Genomic DNA, 22343 nt, shown 5'->3' on the forward strand with positions numbered 1-22343 from the left:
ACCTCTGCAGGGGCAAGGGGCCTATTAGAATGGTCCACCCAAAGAGGTTATTGGATCCAGTAAGATTCCAAGAAGCATTGGAGGGATTAAATGTTGGCTTTCCTGGTGATCCTGTTAACACCCTGGTTGAGAATTAGAACAACTTGCTCACCAGGGCGGTAGACACAATTGCTCTCAAGCGTGCCTTCTGACCCGCTTCAAAACAGGCCCCTTGGTATACAGAAAATCTACAGGGGCTGAAGCCACAAGGTAGTAGGCGACTGGAGTGCAAGTGGAGAAAGACTCGACTCGAATCCAACAGATTGCAACATAGAGCACATTTAAATATCTATGCTCAAGCAATACATGCAGCAAAGAGGCAGTTCTTTTCTACCCGTATTGCCTCTGCAAGTTCATGCCCAGCGGAGTTGTTCAGGGTTGTGAGGGGACTAGTATCTGTTCCCCCTCCCTTGAACTAGAATTTGGAGTCATCAGTTTCCCACTGTGATGTGTTTAAAGAGTTTTTCTCAGATAAAATCTGTCTGATTTGCGCCAACCTAGATGGAGACTCCACAATTAACTTGATGTCTGAACTGGAGGTGCCCAACAACTCCTCTTATGTGATTCGACTGGACTGGTTTCAGTTTGTGACTCCTGAGGATGTGGACAAGCTGCTTGGAGCAGTGAAGCCTACCACTTTTTCTCTTGACCCTTGTCCAACATGGCTTGTTCTATCTAGCAGGGAGGCTATTGTAGGCGGCCTGGTGGAAATCATAAATGCTTCTCTGAGGGATGGCAGGATGCCTCCTTGTCTTAAGGAGGCAATCATTAGATCTCTTCTGAAGAAGCCTGCATTAGATCCCTTAGAGTTGAGCAATTATAGGCCTGTTTCCAATCTCCAATGGCTGGGCAAGGTAATTGAGAGAGTGGTGGCCTCTCAGTTCCAGGCAGTCTTGGAGGAAACTGATTATATAGACCCATTTCAAACTGGCTTTCAGGTGGGCTATGGGGTGGAGACTGTCTTGGTCGGCTTGATGGATGATCTCCAATTGGGAATTGACAGAGGAAGGGTGACTCTGTAGGTCCTTTTGGATCTCTCGGCGGCTTTCAATACTATCGACCATAGTATCCTTCTGGAACGTCTGAGGGTGTTGGGGGTGGGAGGCACTGTTTTACAGTGGTTCCACTCTTACCTCTCGTACAGATTCCAGATGGTGTCAATTGGAGATTGTTGCTGTTCGAGATCTAAGCTTAAGCATGGTGTCCCTCAAGGGTCCGTATTTTCTCCAATGCTTTTTAACATCTACATTAAACCGCTGGAAGAGATCATCAGGGGATTTGGAGCTGGGTGTTACCAGTACGCTGATGACACCCAGATCTACTTCTCCATGTCAATTTCTTCAGGAGCTGGCATATTTTCCCTAAATGCCTGCCTGGAAGCGGTAATGGGCTGGATGAGGGAGAATAAACTGAAGCTGAATCCAGATAAGACAGAGGTACTTATTGTGCAGGTTCAGAGCTCTAGAGATGATTTTGATCTCCCTGTTCTAGATGGGGTCACACTTCCGCAAAAGGAACGGGTTTGCAGTCTGGGAGTACTTCTGGATTCACACCTCTCCCTGGTTTCTCAGGTTGAAGCAGTGGCCAGGTGGCTTTCTATCAGCTCCAGCTGATACGCCAGCTGTGCCCGTTTCTCAAGATCAATGACCTCAAAACAGTGGTACATCTGTTGGTAACCTCCAGACTTAACTTCTGTAATGCACTCTACATGGGGCTGCCCTTGTATGTAGTCCGGAATCTTCAGTTGGTTCAGAATGCGGCAGCCTGGTTGGTCTCCTGGTCATCTCGGAGAGAATACTTTAATCCCTTGTTGATGGAGCTACACTGTCTGCCAATAGGTTTCCGGACAAAATACAAAGTGCTAGTTATAACTTATAAAGCCCTAAATGGCTTAGGCGCTGGGTACTGTGTATTTAAGAGAGCATCTCCTTCACTATGAGCCCCACCGCCCATTGAAGTCATCTGAGGAGGTCCATCTCCAATTACCGCCAACTCATTTGGTGGTCACAAAGAGACAGGCCTTCTTGGTCGCTGCCCCGAGATTGTGGAATGTGCTCCCTGCTGAGATATGATTCTCCCCATCTCTGGCAATTTTCAAAGAAGATCTGAAAACTCATCTTTTCGCCCAAGCTTTCTCAGCTTTTACTCTCTGGTTTATTTTTAAATTGTTAAATAGTTTTAATTTTTTAAAATATGTTTTAACTTGTTTTATGCTATTTTTAACTGCCCAGAGACAAAATTTTGGGATGGCGAACAAATTTGACAAATAAATAAATAAATAAATAAATAAGCAAATTAAAAATAAATAAATAAATAAAGATAGAAAGAAAGAAAGCTACCATAAAATACAGTAACAGGCAGGTCTTCAATCACTGTATTGCAAAGCAAGATATAAACAAATAACAATATCTATATTATACATGTTAACTACATTATTATAGAGCAGAATGCAATGAAAAGCAAGTTCCACTGACTTTACAACCTCTCCAGGAAACAGCTATAAATAATTTGTTCTCAAAGATTGTATTTATTATTTATTTATTCATCACATTTATATACCACCCAAACTTTTGTCTCTGGGCAGTTAACATAAAACAATTAAAACATATAAAAAGTTAAAACAATTCAACAATTCAAAATCAGTCACAAAATTAAAACCAACACATTTTAAAAGGCTGAGAAAGCTTGGTTGAAAAGATGGGTTTTCAGATGTTTTTAAAAAATTGTCAGAGATGGGGAGGATCGTATCTTAGTAGGGAGTGCATTCCACAATCTCGGGGTAGCGTCCGAGAAGGCCCATCTCTGTGTAGCCATCAGACAAGCCGGCCGTAACTGGAGACGAACCTCCTCAGATGACCTCAACGGGTGGTGGGGATCATAGTGAATTTTAGGCAATTTTGTCACGGAGCTGGCAATCATGTGGGCGGCCAATCCAGCCGCCCAGGACTCCAGCCATGCTCATGTGTGGGGAGAGCAGGCTTAGCCTGCTCTCCCCACTCAGCGCCCCAAACTGGGTCTCACGGATCATGAGACCCGGCTCAGTTACTAGCTGTCTGGATGGCTCAGAGATGTTAAGATGTGGGCTAAACATTAAAATAAGTAACACTGCAGTTCTGCTTGCTATTTCATAGGTTATCCACTGTCACTTGGGGCAGAGTCATTCACATGACCCACGAGGCTGGGGCTGGGGAGGGCTGCCTGCTTTCCCCCACAGGATCAGAGCTGCACATGATCTGAAGAACTTCACACCACACGACCAGCTCATAAGTGCTCTGGAAACGGTGAGATAAAGGGCAATGCAGGAAGAGTGCAGTGCATTAGGGGATTTTCCCATTGCCAGCAAAATCTTCCACCTAGTTCTATGGATGCTTGGGCTGCTGGCAGCCTGAGTATCACACAACTGGGAGGTCCACACAACCATGTGAATGCTCCTCCCTCACTTTTAGCCCGGGTTTCAGGGCTGCACTAGCCTGGGTAGAGCTGGTCGTGAGAACAACCTCACAGTAGATTCATAAGTAAGTGAAAGGGATATTCTGCAAATCACATGTTCAGTATAAGTACACATGGACAGCTATTCCTCTGTTCACAATATGAAGACTGTTAACTTTCAAATTTAGCATTTAGTACATTTTGAATTGTTGGCATTATTATTATTATTATTATTATTATTATTATTATTATTATTATTATTGCCTGCAGCCCCATATTTCTCTCCCCACAACAGCCTCCATAATGTCCAGGACCCGTTTCCCAGATACAGGAATGCAATCATCTTTTTTTATTTAACATTCCTGATGCATTAGATATATACAGGTGAAACTCGGAAAATTAGAATATCGTGCAAAAGTCCATTAATTTCAGTAATGCAAATTAAAAGGTGAAACTGATATATGAGACAGACACATTACATGCAAAGCGAGATAAGTCAAGCCTTAATTTGTTATAATTGTGATGATCATGGCGTACAGCTCATGAAAACCCCAAATCCACAATCCCAGAAAATTAGAATATTACATGGAACCAAGAAGACAAGGATTGTAGAATAGAACAATATCGGACCTCTGAAAAGTATACAGTGTACTGTGCTTGATTGGCCAGCAAACTCGCCTGACCTGAACCCATAGAGAATCTATGGGGCATTGCCAAGAGAAGGATGAGAGACATGAGACCAAACAATGCAGAAGAGCTGAAGGCCGCTAATGAAGCATCCTGGTCTTCCATAACACCTCATCAGTGCCACAGGCTGATAGCATCCATGCCACGCCGCATTGAGGCAGTAATTGCTGCAAAAGGGGCCCAAACCAAGTACTGAATACATATGCATGCTTATACTTTTCAGAGGTCCGATATTGTTCTATTCTACAATCCTTGTCTTCTTGGTTCCATGTAATATTCTAATTTTCTGGGATTGTGGATTTGGGGTTTTCATGAGCTGTACACCATGATCATCACAATTATAATAAATTAAGGCTTGACTTATCTCGCTTTGCATGTAATGCGTCTGTCTCATATATCAGTTTCACCTTTTAATTTGCATTACTGAAATTAATGGACTTTTGCACGATATTCTAATTTTCTGAGTTTCACCTGTAGTAGCAAAGGATCATAATGGGTCAGGAAGTAATACTACTAAATGAGCACTGGACTCGCCAGTTGCATAACAAGACCAAACCTGATATGGCTTGGTAAGTATATCATAAATGCTCTGCTTCCCAGTCAAGAGGAGTTTCTAGAGAAACTGGCTCTGTGAGACTGGGTAGGAACATGAATCTTTCTTAGTAACATGGTGAGTCATGCAAGATGATCACTGCCCAATTACAACAAAGTACCCCAAAGGAGGGAACAATGTACCTGCCTTTTGTCCTTTGAACTGCCTGAATAGGAATGAGATCCTGGCAAATCTCAAGTTAATCAAACATAATTAAAGGGCATTTCCAGCATGGATCAGTACCTGGCTCTGCCCTGGAGGCAGGAAAATGCTTTAAAACAGACCCTCTTTCTCAGTCCAAGATGTACCTGTGCCTGACTGACCATCCATACCAGTACTCATTTGTGTGCGTGATTCTTCTGTGCTCACATGCACCTTTCCAATCCCCTCAAACTCCTTGGTGCACCCTGAGTTCTAGCAGGCTCTGGGTTAACGCTGAGAGACTGGTGGCCTAAGTCACCTTTCCACTGCTCTAGAAGCCTTGCTAACTTGACCCCTTCACTGCAACTTTCATCACTGAAATCCACCTGAAGTGGGCCAGCGTGGGTTTCACATCCATGTTTCTGAACTGCTCAATCCCCTCAGTCCTCTTCATAACCTGAAGGAACATCCTATCTACTGCTTTCCATCCAGAGGACAATGACTACAATCTTGCCAGCATCACACTTCAAATTCTCAGATAAGCTCTGTCACTCTCACTTCGGTCTTCCATTCCTCTGTACTAGGGTTCTCTCAAGGTTACATTAGTTAAGAAACTAGATCCTCTGCTTAGCATCCAGAATCTTGTAGTCAGCCACTTCTGCCTAGCTTACCAAGAGGCTGCCAACTACCACTTCAACCTTGCTCCTTTTGGGGTACTCTGACATTGCCTTTACTCACGGCCAGCTTTCTGGATGCCTTATAAAATAACATTGTTGTGTGCACATTGACACTTAATTTGATTTAATTCCCCCACATCAGTTAAAACCATAGTCATGGAGTATGGCAACAATAACACATCTGAGCAAAGATGGTAACAGAATCCTATCTCCAAACCCACTCTATTCCACCCCCCACGAAGACTGCTAATTGAATATACTATAATATACAGCTAGACAAGTTATCAAGGCTTCTCTTAGACATTTCCAACAACATTCTCTTGAGAAGTTTATGGACTTGACATTTGTGTACTTGACAGCAAGTAAGATGTAGCAACTAGAGTTCTGTGATTGGATGGAGAAAGCAGGCTTCAAGTTATAGGAGACTCTTGAATACTGTGTGCGTAATGTTCCAGGAAAGTTCTGTGAATATTAAAATCATGATATTCAAACAATAAAACTAACCCCCCAAATAGGGTGAGGTTTTTGAGAAGCATTGTACTAGCTGCTCCAGGGGAATTATAGTTTACATGTTCAATCTTTCGTCACTTCTCAGCTGGTGCACAGGGCTGGATACTTAAAGCCTCTAGAGCAGCCTGTGCTCCACATCTCAGCTGGCACATGGGCTGCTCCAGGTATACCAATCTTAGGGAGTAGTTAAAGGGGTTTCTTAAGTGGAAAACCCCTTAAATGACTGAAACTACCCCTGCAATAACTAAACTGGTACATGGGAAGTTGCCCATCAATGTGCAAAACCACAAGAGATGAACGCTCGAAAGTGAAGGATCTCCAGCATATGCATAACACCAAAATGTATTTGGACTTTACCAGCTTGTAGCAGTCCAGTAAACTAAACCCTGTTAAAAAGTTTATTCAAGTCTGATCATGTATTTCTGGAGATACCAAGTATTCTATCTATCTATCTATCTATCTATTTCCAAATATTATTAATTATATATATGGCCAATATATATAGTCCTGATACAACTTTAATAATTCATAAGAATGATGAAGAAAGGAAACTCAGCTTGTGCACTCACATTCTGCCTATGGCATCCTAATATAATTAGCTATACTTTTTTTATTGTGCTTGATTCTAGAGATTGCAAAGCCTTGCTATAATCTAGTGTGTTTTTTTACAGGCAGACCTGATATTTCACTGATATTTTTACACTGATCCGTCTCACAATTGCCCAGCACCATTCTAATACAAACAAACCCCAGAATTCTCAGTCCAGACAACATATTAGTCATACAATACAGTATCCTCAATATATCAGCGTTATTATGATTAGTGACATTTGTGTCCCAGTTTCCTCCAAGAGCTGCATTTCATCCTTATAACAACCTCTGAAAGGTTGGTAGAGAATGAAGCTGTTCTCAAGAGCTGGCAAACCTGGGCTTAGGAAGTCAACTCTGGTTTTGCCTACATGTGAGAACCACCAGGAGCCACAGAGCTCCTGGTGGCCCCGCAACAGCAAACCTGCTGAAGAGCCCCACCTGTTAGCCAGGGTTAAGGGCACGAGCACCCCTTAGCCCGGGCTAAATGAACATGTGAGTGCTGCATGGCTTCACACAATGCTGAAACAGCAGCAGCCTCCCAACAGTGCTGGGTGAATCCCCACAATGCACCACATACTTGTGTGGTGCATTATGGGAGTGCTGGGGTGACGCGTCTCAGCCCCCAAGTAGGGATGTGCACAAACCTGTTCTAATGTTTAGCGGGGGTGGGTCTGTTGTTGTTACCAACCTGCAAGGTTCAAGAAATTGCCTGTTACACACACGCACAGATACATACATACCATACAATATATTCAAAAGAATTAGACCGTATTTGGCAAGATACATCTGCCAAGAACCATATTAACTAAAAATGGAACCTTGCAGGTTGGTAACAACAACAGAGAATAGCTCTCTCAATCATTCCCTTCCAGAGGTAATTCACAAACCATTGTTGTTGATGACAGAGTTCTGGACCAATATGCCCAGAATTCTGATCCAGTCAGATAATACTTAAATTAATGCAATTAGCCTACACAAGCAAGGATCAAATAGTTCTACTTACGTTGTCCACAGAAAGTACCAATATATCCCTTCTGGCACTGGCATTGATCATCTAGACATGTACCACCATTCATGCATCTGATATTGCATTGTTGTACTACAGAAAAACACAACAACATATGGATTAGTAATTATTGCCTATAGCAGATGTGGTTAAAAAGAACAAGCATCAAGAAATCATGCAATTATACATCAATATAATCTATTTCAAAATTATCCAGATATTTGTCACTGCTATTAAAACAAACAAGTTCAGGCAAGCAATCATCCTTTTGAAAAACCCACCTATTTTAGCACCTCATTAACTTAAAAGACTTTCCCATAGGGATGTGCAAATTGATTTGGGTACAAATCGATTTGTACCCAAATCTAGCTGAATCAGGTGATTTGGAGACAAAACAAATCACCCCTGTGGTCCATTGGCTAGATTCAGAACCAAATCGAATCATGCCGGATTTTATTCAAATTGATTCAAGATTCTGATCCCTCCCATTAATTTCCCCAGATTCCAAGCTTTTTTTTTTCCTTTCTTTTTTTAAAAAGCTAAGCTCTAGACCTTGTAGAAGTGGAGTTATGGAGCAAAATGTGTGGTCACTATTTTTCAAGTGTTTGGATTCTTTGGTGTATAATAACTTTCCCGCAATGAATCCCTATGAGGATTCATTACACACCTTCATTTCTTCTATTCATTATGACTGTCTTTTGGACAGTAGAACATAGGAACATAGGAAGCTGCCATATACTGAGTCAGACCATTGGTCTATCTAGCTCAGTATTGTCTTCCAGACTGGCAGCGGCTTCTCCAAGGTTGCAGGCAGGAATCTCTCTCAGCCCTATCTTGAAGACGCCAGGGAGGGAACTTGGAACCTTCTGATTCTCTTCCCAGAGCAGTTCTAACCAGCAGTAACCAGGGTGGACCCTGCTTAGCTAAGAGGACAAGTCATGCTGACTACCACAAGATCAGCTCTCCTCCCATGATAGTGCCAACTGTCAACTGCCATGTGCCAACTACACCCTCCTCCCACCCACAAGGCAGTGGGGTACTACTCAGTTTATGTTCTAGGTTTTTTTTTTCAAGTGTTTAGGCTCTTGGGTGTCTAATAGCCTTTCCTCATAATGAATCCCTATGAGGATTCATTACACACCAAAGAGTCTAAACACCTCAAAAATTCCTAAAATTTGTGGGTTGTGGGGTAGTTGGAACATGGGATGCCACTAATTTCCCACAAAGCAGTGGGGTCCAAATGAACAGAAGAAATGAAGGTGTGTAATGAAGACACGAAAGAATCTAAACACTTCATAAATACCTAAAAAATAAACTGAGTACCCCAGTGTGTGTGTGTGTGCGCGTGCGTGCGTGTGTGTGTGTGGTGTAGTTGACATATGGCAGTTGACAGTTGGCACTGGCCAGTGATAGTCAAAATGAACAGAAGAAACAAAGGCATATAATGAATCCTCATAGGGATTCATTACGAGGAATTAGACACCAAAACATCTAAACATTTCAGTATTCCTAAAAATTAAAATGAGTACCCCACTGCCCTGCAGGTATGTGTGTATGTGGGGGTGAGGTGTAGTTGGCACATGGCAGTTGACAGTTGGCACTGTCCAGTGACAATCAAAATGAACAGAAGAAATGAAGGTGTGCAATGAGTCCTCATAGAGATTCATTATGAGGAAAAGTTATTATACACCAAAAGAATCTGAACACTTGAAAAATTATGACTGCAAATTTTGCTCCATAACTCCACTTCTACGAGGGCTAGAGTTTAGGGTTTTTTGTTGTGTGTTTTTAAAATGAAAGCTGGAGATCCGTGTTAGGGTTAGGATATGGCAATGTCAAATCCCCATTATTTCCTATGGCAGAAATGTTCAAAATCAGTAAAAACTAAATTAATTCATTAAATATCAACCAAATGTCCCACAGCCTTGAAATCTGGATGGTAGGTGGCACCCATGGGGCCCTACCTACCTCCCAAATTTGGTGCCCTTATGACCTTGTTAAGTGGTCATAATTGATCTGAATCCAAATCAAATCAAGGCAAATACAAATCAAATCTGGGGTGAGTGTGTGTGTGTGTGTGTGTGTGTGTGTGTGTGTGTGTGTGGTGGAGGGTAGATTTGGACACAAAATAATCAGGGGTGATTTAATTTGGGCTCAAATTGAATTAAAAAAAATTGATTTGTGCACATCCCTACTTTCCCGTATTCTTAAATTGATTAAATACCATGTTATTTTAAATTAAAGGCCTGCAACCAATGATTTGGCTTGTAAATTCCAGTGCATACAACTTCCCTCCTCACTTCAATCAGTAAAACACAGAAGAATCTCTCCTCTTGCTTATACCAGCCTCATTCTCTCCTCTCTCACCTGGGGCTTTTATGGACAGCAGGTTTTACTGCACGTTTATGGAGAGGCTTTACTGCGAACTCAAAGTTGTCCCCCAAACCCGACACAAATAGTGGAATTTTTTACCCTGGATATAAATCAGGTTACACTCTAATGCACAGTGAAAACTGAATTATGTGTGAACTGCTCCCCCTGATAACTCGCATGGATTTGGGGGGAAATCTGGCCCATATGTGAATGCAACCCCTCCATTTCAGAGAGATGTGAGTTAAAGGGATTCAAAAGCCCAGTGTGAAAAGCTTCCTGCAGATCTTTCTACTCCCGTCCCCCTAGCAAGCCACGACCAAACTTGTCCCTCACAAATCCACTATCCAGCTCCACAGCTCCACCAAGGCTCATGTGCTGTTTCAGTTGCGGCTTCTCAGACAAAAAGCAAAATATACTTGATGCTCTGAATTCTGCAGGATGAAAATGTAGCTAATTATACCCTTCCCCTATTCAGTGTAGGCTGTTGTATCCAAGATATTTTGCTCCCTTTAATCCATTCAACCATTTCATCCTCTTTTTAAATCACTAAATTTCCCTCTTTAGCTTTCTTCCATTGTTATAAAATCCTTTGTCTTCCATTTGAATCAAAGCTCTTCACCATTTTTACTGCAATTAATTTCATGTATAAACTTCATTTCATTCATTTGTTCATTCGTTAGTTCATTCATTCATTCATTCATTCCCCCACCCTGTGACAGCAGCATTTTGAACCAATTGCAGGTACAATCTTCAAAGACAGCCCCATGAAGAACATGCTACAGTAGTCCAGTTTGGAAGTTATACATGAATGCATTTCTGTCTCTTGGAATACATTTGTTGTCCTTTCATATCCCTCTCTAAGCCATTATTACCCATCCACCCCCGCCCCTGCTCCACACAAGATATTTCTTGAGACCATAAATACGAAGCGAGAATGGGTGGTATCCCTTCCATTCATACTTCAGAGGATATAATCAAAGAGCTACCCTGAATTGTGCTTTCTTTAATTCTAGAGCCATGTTTGTTTCCTCTTTTTTTTGAGTGCCTAGTGCAGTTACACCTTTAAAAATTAATTTTAAAAGCCTATAAAATTGCCTAAGCAGATAATGAGTGTGCGTGTGTGTAGAAACAGAGAGCAGAGCAATATGTCAATCAATGTATGCCCGTTCCCACTCCCAAATATCTGATCAATGAGAATCCAGCTTTTTAAATGTGCTATGTACACACAGCCCCAGCTACTATGTTAGACTAGGACATAATATGTGCCACACACACGATTGCCCAAACACAGCTCTCCCATGAGGCAAAATGAGGCAATAATCTTTGAGGGGCTTTTGCGGGGGGTAGAAGCAGAATGCAGCCCTGCCGCCCCCACATCACCTGCATCCTGCCTGGGTAATTGATGGCCTTGGGCAGTCCAGAGCAGACATAACCCAGCTGCCACCTCTCAAAGCTAGGCACCACTTTCAGAACCCATCACCTCCCGGAGAGCGAGCAGGTCTCCCATACGCTTTGTAGTCTCCCACAAAGTCAGCAGTGATGCATTCTGAGAGCATTCTCCAAGCTGCCTTGGTAGTTGGCAGTGGTGGGAACAGCATTCTCCAACCCTCTCTTTTGCTGCTGCTGCCATCATCAGTGGCCAGTGATGTGGGAGAGCGACTTTTTTGCTGACACCCTTGAGCATGAGCATGAGCATGAGCAAGTGTCAGGCCAGTGCTGCAGTTCCCCTTGAAGCAAGATACATGTTTGTAGAAGTCTGTTTCTTCATACACACAGGCTCTAGCTGGAGTTGGTTGAATATGGCAGCCAAAAGCTGCCTCCTGAGTGTGGAGAGGCACATCACATACAGGAGGGGATAAAGAGGATGAAAGGGATGACTGGAACATGTCCATACTACTTATATATTTCTAAACAGAATCCCATTTTATAATGTTACACAATGCTTAGTTCTATACATTAAAAAGAAAAACTCATTACAAAGCAACAAAATTCACATATATATTCAAGCCTTACTTGATTTTGTCCCACAGGTTGGCATTATCTGTCCACTGGAGCAAGTGCACATGTTAGGGCGAGAACAAAATCCATCACCACAACTGTTTCTACAAATTGCTGAGGGGGGGAAACAGTGCATTAAAACACTTCTAAACATTTATTTCAAAGATATGCTTGCTACCAAAATCAGTTTTGGCTTCAGTGTATTAAATGTATTGAAGCATCTAGGCAGCCACATATATTCTGAAGCTGTCTGTGCTGCCTTGGGGGGGATTTTGTCCCATTTCCTTCACTGTTATTAAAAACACAACTGCATAGTCTCCATTCTCATGTGCTAAAATTTTAGAACATGACAAAAATAAAAAATGCCATTTCTATGAGAAGAGAGATGCTTACACATGTTATATAGTAGCACACTATAGTACAGTACACTATAGAAGAGAGACACTATATATAGACAGAACAAAAGCCTTGTTTACACATTATGTTCAATCTACGTGCAGTCTATGTACAGTGGCTGAGACAACCTAACATAGTTATGACACAGAGGGAGTTGCACCCTAGCAGCGGTAGGCTGCTCTTAATGCAACTACTGCCTCAGTATGTAAGTAAGAGTAGTTTTCACTGATCTTCCTCATTTCTGGAAGTGCTCTATGCCTTCTAAAAATATGGGCCTGAGTACTGTGTGGCCCTCAGGGACATATTTTTGGATGGCACAGAGTGGTTCCAGAGACAGGAAAGATAGCAAAAATTGTTTTCCTCTATCCCTGAACCCACTGAGGAACTAGGGAAGCCTCTGGCTGCGTACTCCTCCATTAGTCAGGGAGTCAGTCACTCTTTGCACATACAGATTTGTACTTGTTTACATATATTCACATGTTATATTCAACACATAGCAGTACACTTCCTATGCATATCCTGCATCTGCGGTGGTTTGTACCCAGGCTCACTTTTAAAGTGAATGCATGTACAGTCATTCACACAAAAACATGCACATGTGTGAAAAGTCTAAACAGGTATAAAGTGAACATGGAAATCAAAGTAATTTAACATCATAAAAATTATATTTTATGTATATCTGCATATTCAGTTAAAATTGGCACACCCAGACTATGGCTTTTTAGTTGGTAGTGTTCTAATCAAAACAATAATTACTGGTAACTTTTCCTAACCAAAACATTCAGAGAACTAGTTTTAAAACCTAGCCAAAGTTTTGAAATACCAGCAAAGCAAAGCATAACAAAGCAAAAACAAAAAATAAAAAACCCCACTTGTTGCAAAATCACATGAGTGCCTGCAACCATAAAAAGAAGAAGATTCTGTTGAATGTTCATTTTTGAGATACGGCTTGAGACACCATACTTAAAAGATAATCAGATTAAAGTTTTCAATCTGTTTTAGCTTCCACATAATAAACAATAAACAATACTTGAATTTATTAGAATGTTCCTGTAGAGATGAGGCTCTCTACAAGATAGTCTAATGAACTTGGGTTAGAATAGAACCTGCTGCTGCAGTATCACTCTATCCCACACCAAAGATTGTTTATTTACCCCTAAAAAATGTCTGTAAAGGGTTTATATTAACTATTTTCACTGCATTAGCAGAGACTATAGGGGAGTTTTAACATATGAAGCATAAATGTGCGTGAGTATCCTGTGCTGTTTGTGCATGATAGACAAGAAGATAAAGTGAATGTAGCAAGGTTTTACATTTCTGTTACATACCAATTTAAACCAAAGCCAATTTAAGCATCATGTGTGAAAACACTCTGAAGATTTGGCTGTAGTATAAATGAAACTTAGTGTGTGCACAAAGATTCCCCAGCTGAGACCCATGTTAAAATAAACATAAAGGTCAGCCTTCCATGGCTTGAAAAAGTATGATAAATACTCAAGTCATACACAGGACTGTCCTTTTACTGTTGTTAGCAAGCTATGTACTGCTTGTGGTGTCATAAGATATGCAGTTATCTGTGAAACCTTTGCTTACACAGGCAGTTTGTCTATGAAATCTTGAGGTAAACCTAAGGTCATCATCTGTAATATCTGGCACAGTTAATATTAAGATTAGCAGGAGAGCCATGGTAAATAAGCGAAATGGGGGGAAAAGTCAAACAGTTGTGATGAGCCAGAACAGCAGTCTTTTTTGTAACTAAAATCGATAGTTTCCAGTCTTTTTAATTGCTTGAAAACACATCAATGTAATTCAGATCAGCAAAGCCACATTTCTGAAAGCAGATGTGGGAATTCCTTTTTTAAAAAGAAAGCTAAGTAGGGTTTTTTAAATGGTTTCCTCAGTAAAGGTTCCAAGAGCTGCTCCAATTCAGTTAGAGGGCAGTTAAAGGGATTTCCAGGTACAAATGAATGAAACTACCCCAGAGATAACTAAAGGAAGTTGTCGGTGAATAGGTGAAACCACAGGAGAAGAACCCATAAAAGTGAAAGGCCTCCTGTAATGCACTGCCTTCTGTCTGAAGCCAATGGGATCTTAACCAGGCTGAAGCTAAGCAAATCTGAGTTGGTCAGTGCCTGGGTGAGAGAACTGTCTATAAAATTTATGGATGGTGTATTGTGTACCATGGAAGAAAAGCAGATCCTAAATGAAATAAACAAAATAAACAGACCAGCAGGCAAGAATATATTTAATTGTATGTGTAATTTATAGATACCCATTCCTCTAATATTTCCTTTTTGAGGAGTTGCTTTAACAGCAACTCCTAAAACAGCTAATAAACGAATACAACAGCAGTCATATTGTATAGGGATGTGCAAATTGATTCAAGGTTGAATAGATCCGACACAAATCTGGTTGATTTGAGTAATTCAAATTCCAAACGAATCTGCACAGTCACTCCTGGCCAAATTTGAGCTCAAATCTCATCTCACTAGATTCTATTTGAATCGATTTGAGATTCGAATTGAATTGATTCGAGATTTGAGTTTCACCTATTAATTCCCCCCGTTTCCCAGCTTTCATTTTTAAAAAAAGAAAAGCTAAGCTCTAGCCCTTCTAGAAGTGCAATTATGAAGCACAATGTGTGTTCACTAGTTTTGAAGTGTTTAGACTCTTTAGTGTCTAATAACTTTTCCTCATAATGCCCTATGAGGTTTCGTTACACACCTTCATTTCTTCTGCTCATTTTGACCCCACTGCTTTTGTGTATATGTGTGTGTGTGTGTGTGTGTGTGTGTGTGTGTGCGCGCGCGCGCACGGGGGATGAGTGGCATCCCATGTGCCAACTACCCTCCAAGCCACAAGCCAGTGGGGTACTCAGTTTATATTTTGGGATTTTTTGAAGTGTTTAGACCAGGGTTTCTTAACCTTGGTCCCCAGATGTTGTTAGACTACAGTGCCCCATCATCCCCAGACATGGCCTTTGTGGCCAAGGATGATGCGAGTTGTAGTCCAACAACATCTGGGGGCCCAAGGTTAAGAAACCCTGGTTTAGACTCTTTGGTGTGTAATAATCCTCATAGGGATTCATTATGAGGAAAGGTTTTTAGACACTAAAGAGTCTAAACACTTGAAAAAAATCCTAAAAAATAAACTCAGTACCCCACTGCCTTGAGGGTGTGTATGTGTGTGGGTAGGGATAGTTGGCACAAGGCAGTAGAGAGTTGGCACTGTCCAATGACAGTCAAAATAAACAAAAGAAATGAAGGTGTGTAATCAATAATTGTAATGAATTGGGGTTTTTTAAAAAGTATTTTAATTGGTTTTAAGTGGTTCAGAAGTATTTTAAAATGGTTTTTACATTATTTTAAGCCTTGTGTTTTAAATGGTGTTTGTTTTTATGTTGTTGTTTTTAAATTGTGCACTGCCCAGAGCCTTTGGGTGGGGTGCTTTAGAAATGGAAGAAGAAGAAGAAGAAGAAGAAGAAGAAGAAGAAGAAGAAGAAGAAGAAGAAGAAGAAGAAGAAGAAGAAGAAGAAGAAGGCTGTGGCAGAAAAAGACCAAAATAATCCCAGTGGTAATTGGCGCCCTGGGTGCAGTTCCAAAAGACCTTGAAGAGCACCTCAACACCATAGGGGCCACAGAAATCACCATCAGCCAATTACAAAAAGCAGCTTTACTGGGAACAGCCTATATTCTGCGACGATATCTATAACAATTGACAATAAAATTCAGCCATCCCAGGTCCTTGGGAAGGACTCGATGTCTGGATAAAACAAACCAGTCAATAACACCTGTCTGACTGTGTAAACAAGAAATAATAATAATAATAATAATAATAATAATAATAATAATAATAATAATAAATGATGAATCCTCATAGGGATTCATTATGAGTAAAAGTTATTAGACACTAAATAATCTAAAAACTTCAAAAACAGTGACTGCACAGTTTGCTCCATAACTCTACTTCTACAAGGGATCGAGATTAGTTTAAAATAAATAAATAAAGCTGGGGGTCCATGTTAGACTTAGGGATAGAGCTGCTTCAAATCCCCATTATTCCCTATGGTGAAAATATACAATATCAGTAAAAAATGTTTTAAAATCATTAAAAAATCAACCAAGTGGCCCACCACCTTGAAATTTGGGGGGTAGGTGGCACCCATGGAGACTTATCCACCATCCCAATTTGAAGCCCCCTGGACCTTTAAAAGTAGGTTGAACTGGTATGAATCTGAATAAAATATAATCCAACTCAAATCGAATCTGATCAGATTTGAGTTTGCAGATTTGATTTCAAATAGAATCTGGCTGATTTGATTCGACCTTGAATGGAATTTTAAAAATTGATTTGTGCTCTTCCCTAGTATTGTAGCTAAAATCTCTGCCTAATAATGGTAATCAAGAGTTCTCGTACATTTGACACTGAAATGAACTTTCATATCCTAACTGGCTTACAAGAGGGGGTAGGGTTGCACCAAAGAAAGGTATCTAGGACTTGATTAACAGCCTTTTGACTCCAGTGGAAGAAACTATTGGTCCTTGGTCCTGACTCTACACTGTATGGACTGAGAGGGAGTTTTATAGCAGCTAGTGACTACCACACTGGCAATGGGCTGAGAATTAGGTCACAACATTAGTGTATATTATATTAACACTTCCATCCTAAAAATATTTTTCTGACATAAATCCAACTGATGTTGACAGAGTTAACTTGCAAATAAGCATGCTTGGGATTTCAGACTTATTCCCATTCCCATTTTATTATTCAGCACTGGGGAAGAATGGAGGGGCAAGTTGCCATTTTAGGAAACACTTGCCTCCTCTCCTGCCACCTATGTGTGCATGTGGCCTCACAGTCTCAGGCCACAAACCACACTTAATTTGTACAATTAAAGTCTGCCTGAAAAACCATGCCTCCTAATGTAAAACCTATTCTGTCCAATGCAAGAGATATGGGGGCTGGGTCTGTAATATCAGTAGTCAGATCTACAAACACAATATTGAGCCTGGCCTAATAAATAATTATGGAGCTATTAAAATACATTTTAGCAAATCAAATCCATCTAACCTAATTCTATTAAAACACAAGCTCAAACAAAAATAAAACCTTCAGGTAGTATTCTATACAGGTAATAGTCTATAATTTACCTATAAAAGATGCCCATATTTGGCTGTTTCTCTTTTTTTAGTGTTCATAACTTGATTTGTCAGGTTCTAACGTGGAGTTTTTGGTCAATAGCTTTTATTATATATTTCTGTAAAATGAACTGTGAGACCATTTCTATTTCTTAATTATAAAATGGAAGCTTAAACTTAACCATATTGGATTAATTTTTATTTCCTTTTTATAATATAGTGAGGCATTAACAATCAAAGAAATCTTTTGGGCAAATTATCTACTAAAGGTTATAAAATCTAAAGTCAAACACTTACGAACAATACATTGATTTCCCCCAGGGAGAGTTTTCCATCCAGGACAACAGTAGGAATGGAATCTGGAGCCACACACATTTGGCCTGTCAAATGCAAGCGTTTACACAAAAACATAGGTCAATGGAAACATCAATTCAGATTTTAGCTATGCAGAACAGCAATTTTGCTGGCCACAGAAACAACACACATTATTTCACATAGCCCTCCCATTTCTCAATAAAACAAGTATTTCACCAAATCCCTCCCTCTAGGAGTTCAGAACCCTCCTTTTCGGCAAGAAAAGATGGGGGGAAACTAGGCAATAAGCAGTTAGTAAGGTTTCCATTTTTAAAAAATTCTGAAAACTGCAGAAAGAACAATGGACTAAATTCATGCCTAATATAACTGCTTCACAAAAGCAATTTCCATCTTAAAGGAAAGAATTCCACTTTATGTGAAATAATGATTTACAAGTGGCAGATTATAAATTTTTTAAAGTGGAAAGGATTGATCACACATTTTATAACCTGACATTTTTAAGCCTCTCATCCAATCTGAAAAAGCATCTTCAGCAGATTTTAACTGAAAGCACCCTTCAGCAGTGCTATACCAAAGACCCTTAAAACTTGATCATGAAGTTGAAGCAATATTTGCCACATTTGGTATTACTATTAGTGTCATATGTACACAAGCTTATTTTGCAAAATCCAGATGTTTTTACACCAGTATCTCAAGACATGCATGAAAACTTTTCAGCATGGACCAAAATGTAAAATTCATACTTAAATCAAACCAATCAATAGGAATAAAAAGAAGAAGAAAATAACGGGGGTGGGGGGCGCACAGCACAATGCAAGTGTAAATGGAGACATTGCAAGTATTTAAACTGAAGGATTGGGGGGGGATACATAGAAATGTGGTGGCTCTTACAGGATTGATTGAGGAAACAAGTTGCATAAAGAGGTGGCTGTTGGAAATGATTATTCATCAGACTGGTAGAGGCAGAGTGAAGGAAAAAATGTATAGAACTAGTTTCCCACTAGACAACTAGCAGTACATCAGAGGTTGCTGGTATCAAATAAGAGACTGATAGCAGATGGTTATTTCTTCATCAAAATTTCAAAAAATAAGGGACACAGTGGAGTCATGTTGTTTGTTCTTTGGATTCTTATGGAGTAATAAACACATTCAAAAAGAGAACCAATTTCACCTTCAAAACTGTAGCTTTATAATATGCTAGTAATAGAGGGCCACCATTGCTGGGTAAAGGGTTGCCAGTTGTATGGAAGTGCTTGATGTTGTGAAGCACTAAAAGAGAGCTCATTAAGAGCCAGTTTCAGTGAAGGACAGAAACATTAAGGGGAACTTTAAGGAAAGTGGCTATGCCCTAGCCCAAGCAATAGGTTTCCTTGGGGGCATTTTGGTGGGCTATATAGCATTGCCCGTACCAGGTGAACCTGCTTGTGAGTGAAAGCTGGAAGAGTTCAGTCATCAACTAAAGGCAGAGAGATCAAGCTGAAAGAAAATTTGCTGGAACCTGATTGGGCCTTCATGTCAAGATAGCATTGTGGGCTGCATAGAATGTCATGGTTGTAAAGCTTTGGTGGAATAATTATCAGGAGATGGCTGCAGGTTTTATGGAAACACAATAAAATGGTGTTTAGGAGTATTCACCTCAAACACTAGGAAGTTGTGAATGGCACGGATTGGCTGCTGGGGGTGATTGTAGGGTGAATTTACCTGTGGGTTACAGAGAAGTGCTTGAAGAAGGTGAAGTTGGGAGGAGGATGGTGAAATTTCCTTCAACAGTCTAGGGTGAAGGAAGAATGCACAAAAGTGTGGGATGGAGTGGGGAACTGGAAGTCAGTTAATGGAAGCAGTGTCCTCAGATCTTTTGAGAGTCAGAAGAATTTTTCTGGAATGGGCAGGAACATATACACTGGGTGGTTAGCCAGAGATGACTGTGGATTGCACTGGAGGTTTTGGTTATTGCACAGAAGTGCTTGGGGCTAAGGGGCTGTTTAGGAGGAGGTGGCTGCAGGTTTTGTGGAAGCAGAATAAAGGAATCCTTGAGAATTCTGCCTGGCACAGCTCGAAGTGTCTGTGGCTCTGTGAGGCTAAGGGCGAGGCGGGGTGGTGGTGGAGCTGCATAGATGTACTTTAGTCTGAAAAGAGTTGGCAGGCTGAAGACGGTTGTACCAGTGGGTCAACTGCAATGCTGCTGCTGTGTGTGAGGCCTAGGTCTCACAAACAGCAGTTGAGATGATAAACCTGTGATTGGACTGGACCACTTCAGACTGGGGGTGGGTGGGAGTGGGGAGTTCACATGGCCAAATAGTTCTTCAGGATAAGAACAAATCCTAGAAGATTAGGTGATAAACCACTCTTGACAGACCTCTATTCAGGGTTTATTTATATTCTAGGGGGAGACAGTTCATCATGTGAAGTCCCCAAGTGGTCCAGTCCAGACGCAGGTTATACCTCATCCTCTTCTGCTGTTGGTGAGAGTTAGGCCTACCTGTGTGGCGTGAGGAAGTGTTGCTTTCCTACCCCCTGAGAATGTCCTGCTGGCCTCTCCTGCGGACTCGGTTGGTGGCGGCGGCAGGCGCTGTGCCTCCTTCCAGGCTCTCCATGGCAGGGTAGCTGCTGCTGCTGCTGCTGCTGCCGTCTGCTCCACCCGCGGGACGGACCTGCTGTTGCTTTGACTGCCCAGTGGCTCCCTGCGCCCAGAGCGCCACACAGCCCAGCCAGAGGAAATAAGGCTGCAGGCAGAACCTCCGCCGTCTCCCCATCTTTGCCAGCAGGACTCCTGAGGTGCCGCCAAGAGCCCCAAGCTCCGTCTTGCTCCTTCGGGAGCTCCCTTTCCTTCTCTCCTCCGCTTCTTTTCCAAGCGAGGCAGACGTTACTTATGCTGCTGCGGCGGCGGCGGCGGCTTCCCCAGCTCAGCGAGACTCACTGCGGGGTCGTGGAGACCAAGGGGGCGGCTGCTGCTCTCGCTCCGCGCTGCTGCATCCTCCTCCCTTCCCCCTTCTCTCCCTCCCAAGCAACTGGAAGGCGCGCCGCTTTCAAAGAAAACTGTCGAGGAAAGAAGTGAGAATCCCCGGACTTTCCGCAAACAAACAAAAACCCTAAAAGGATGGTTGTGACAAATCCTGAGTGAGACAAAATTGCTCGAGGGCAGAAAAGTCTCCCTCGAAAAAAGAAAGACGCCCCCCACCCCCCCCAAAAGGGGGTTTTGACTGAGGCGACCAAACCCCAGTAAGTTCAGCCAAGCGGCAGCTTTCCACCCTGAGCGTGGGGACGGCAAGGTAATAACTCTCCGTTTATGCTGCTGCTACAGCAGCTCAAGGAAGGAAAGGCGGCTAACCGGTGCGCGGCGAGAAGAATGAGGGGAGGGGAGGGGGAAGAGGGAGGGAGGGAGAGCGGCGGCCTGCTTGTCCGTGGGGAGTAGCAGCCGCGCCAAACACGCGGGAGCGAAGCCCACTAGAGGAGAGCGAAGAAGAAGCTGCGTAAAGGGGGCGCCAAGGGGCGGTGGAAGAGGGAAGAAAGGAGAGGAGGGACCGACCGCGGCATTTATAAGGGGGGAGGCTGGCTGGAAGAGACTCGCTTTAGAGGAGTATTCTTAGAAATGAGTGGGGTGGGGTGGGGGTGGGAGGAGGAGGAGGGGCTGAGGCCGAGAAGGGAGTGCTGTGTCTAACGGCGATGGAGGAAAAGTTGGGCGCCAATCAGTCAGCAGCCGGTCCTCCATCAGTCACGACATCTCCCGTTTTTCAAACCTTCGTCGTCTACCAAACCTTTGCCCCATGACGGCAACCCCCAAAGCAATTAGAATTAAGAGGAAGCTTTTCTCCGTCAGTGTTCCCCGGTTATTCTGTTACCCACTGACGGTAGCTTGGAACTTAAGGTTAAAAAAAGAAAGGGGGGGGGAGGCCAGCAGGGTTATTGTGTTCGGAACGGGCTGCTCTTCAGAAACTTTCATCACCCTTTCCTAGGCTGAAGGAAAGGATGTGACATTCAGGCTACAGAGATACGTTGAGATAGCTGGCGGTGTCTGCCTGGCATGCACCAGGGGATATCTTAACAATTCTCCAGAAACCTGACAGGCACAAGAGTCAGACAACGCCCCTTGTAAAATGAACCATATGGAGCTTGAATCCAATCCATAGCCACTGATGTCAATGAGAGTACTTATTTCAGTAAGCTTTGATCAGTGAAACTGGCAGCTGCAGTCAAGGAAGCGAGGATTCTGTGCGCTGCTCCAGAAATGCCCTTATCCGGGACTTCAGTGACGCCCAGTCTTTACTGGCAGAAGTCCTATAGGCCATCCTGGGAATTGTTAAGGAAACAGCAGTGATTGCAGGCATGTAATTGGCCAGCCTCCATCTTTTTGCCTGACTTCAATTTCAGGAGAGCAATGTGAAGTTCCAGTTTCTCCAACACAAGACAATGGATGTTTTACTATTCCAGCAAATTAGAGCAGCAGACAGAAG

The 22343-nt window shown here is 42.1% G+C and overlaps 1 protein-coding gene across 2 annotated transcripts in view; it reads right to left on the bottom strand.

Moving 5' to 3' along the window:
* The window catches only part of FBN2 (fibrillin 2), a 272503-nt gene extending 251118 nt beyond the window's left edge, over positions 1-21385 (bottom strand). For both annotated transcript variants that reach the window (XR_008317396.1, XM_053301249.1), the window contains exons 1-4: positions 20404-21385; positions 17875-17957; positions 12059-12157; positions 7670-7765 (exon numbers count right to left, since the gene is read on the bottom strand). Coding sequence is in view for 1 of the 2 variants with exons in the window: in XM_053301249.1 (XP_053157224.1) it covers positions 7670-7765; positions 12059-12157; positions 17875-17957; positions 20404-20645 (520 nt within the window). In the remaining variant the exon portion in view is untranslated. The remainder of the gene's footprint in view (positions 1-7669; positions 7766-12058; positions 12158-17874; positions 17958-20403) is intronic.
* Positions 21386-22343: the final 958 nt, after the last annotated feature.

Source organism: Hemicordylus capensis, chromosome 2, assembly GCF_027244095.1.
Source record: "Hemicordylus capensis ecotype Gifberg chromosome 2, rHemCap1.1.pri, whole genome shotgun sequence".
Taxonomy (NCBI): domain Eukaryota; kingdom Metazoa; phylum Chordata; class Lepidosauria; order Squamata; family Cordylidae; genus Hemicordylus; species Hemicordylus capensis.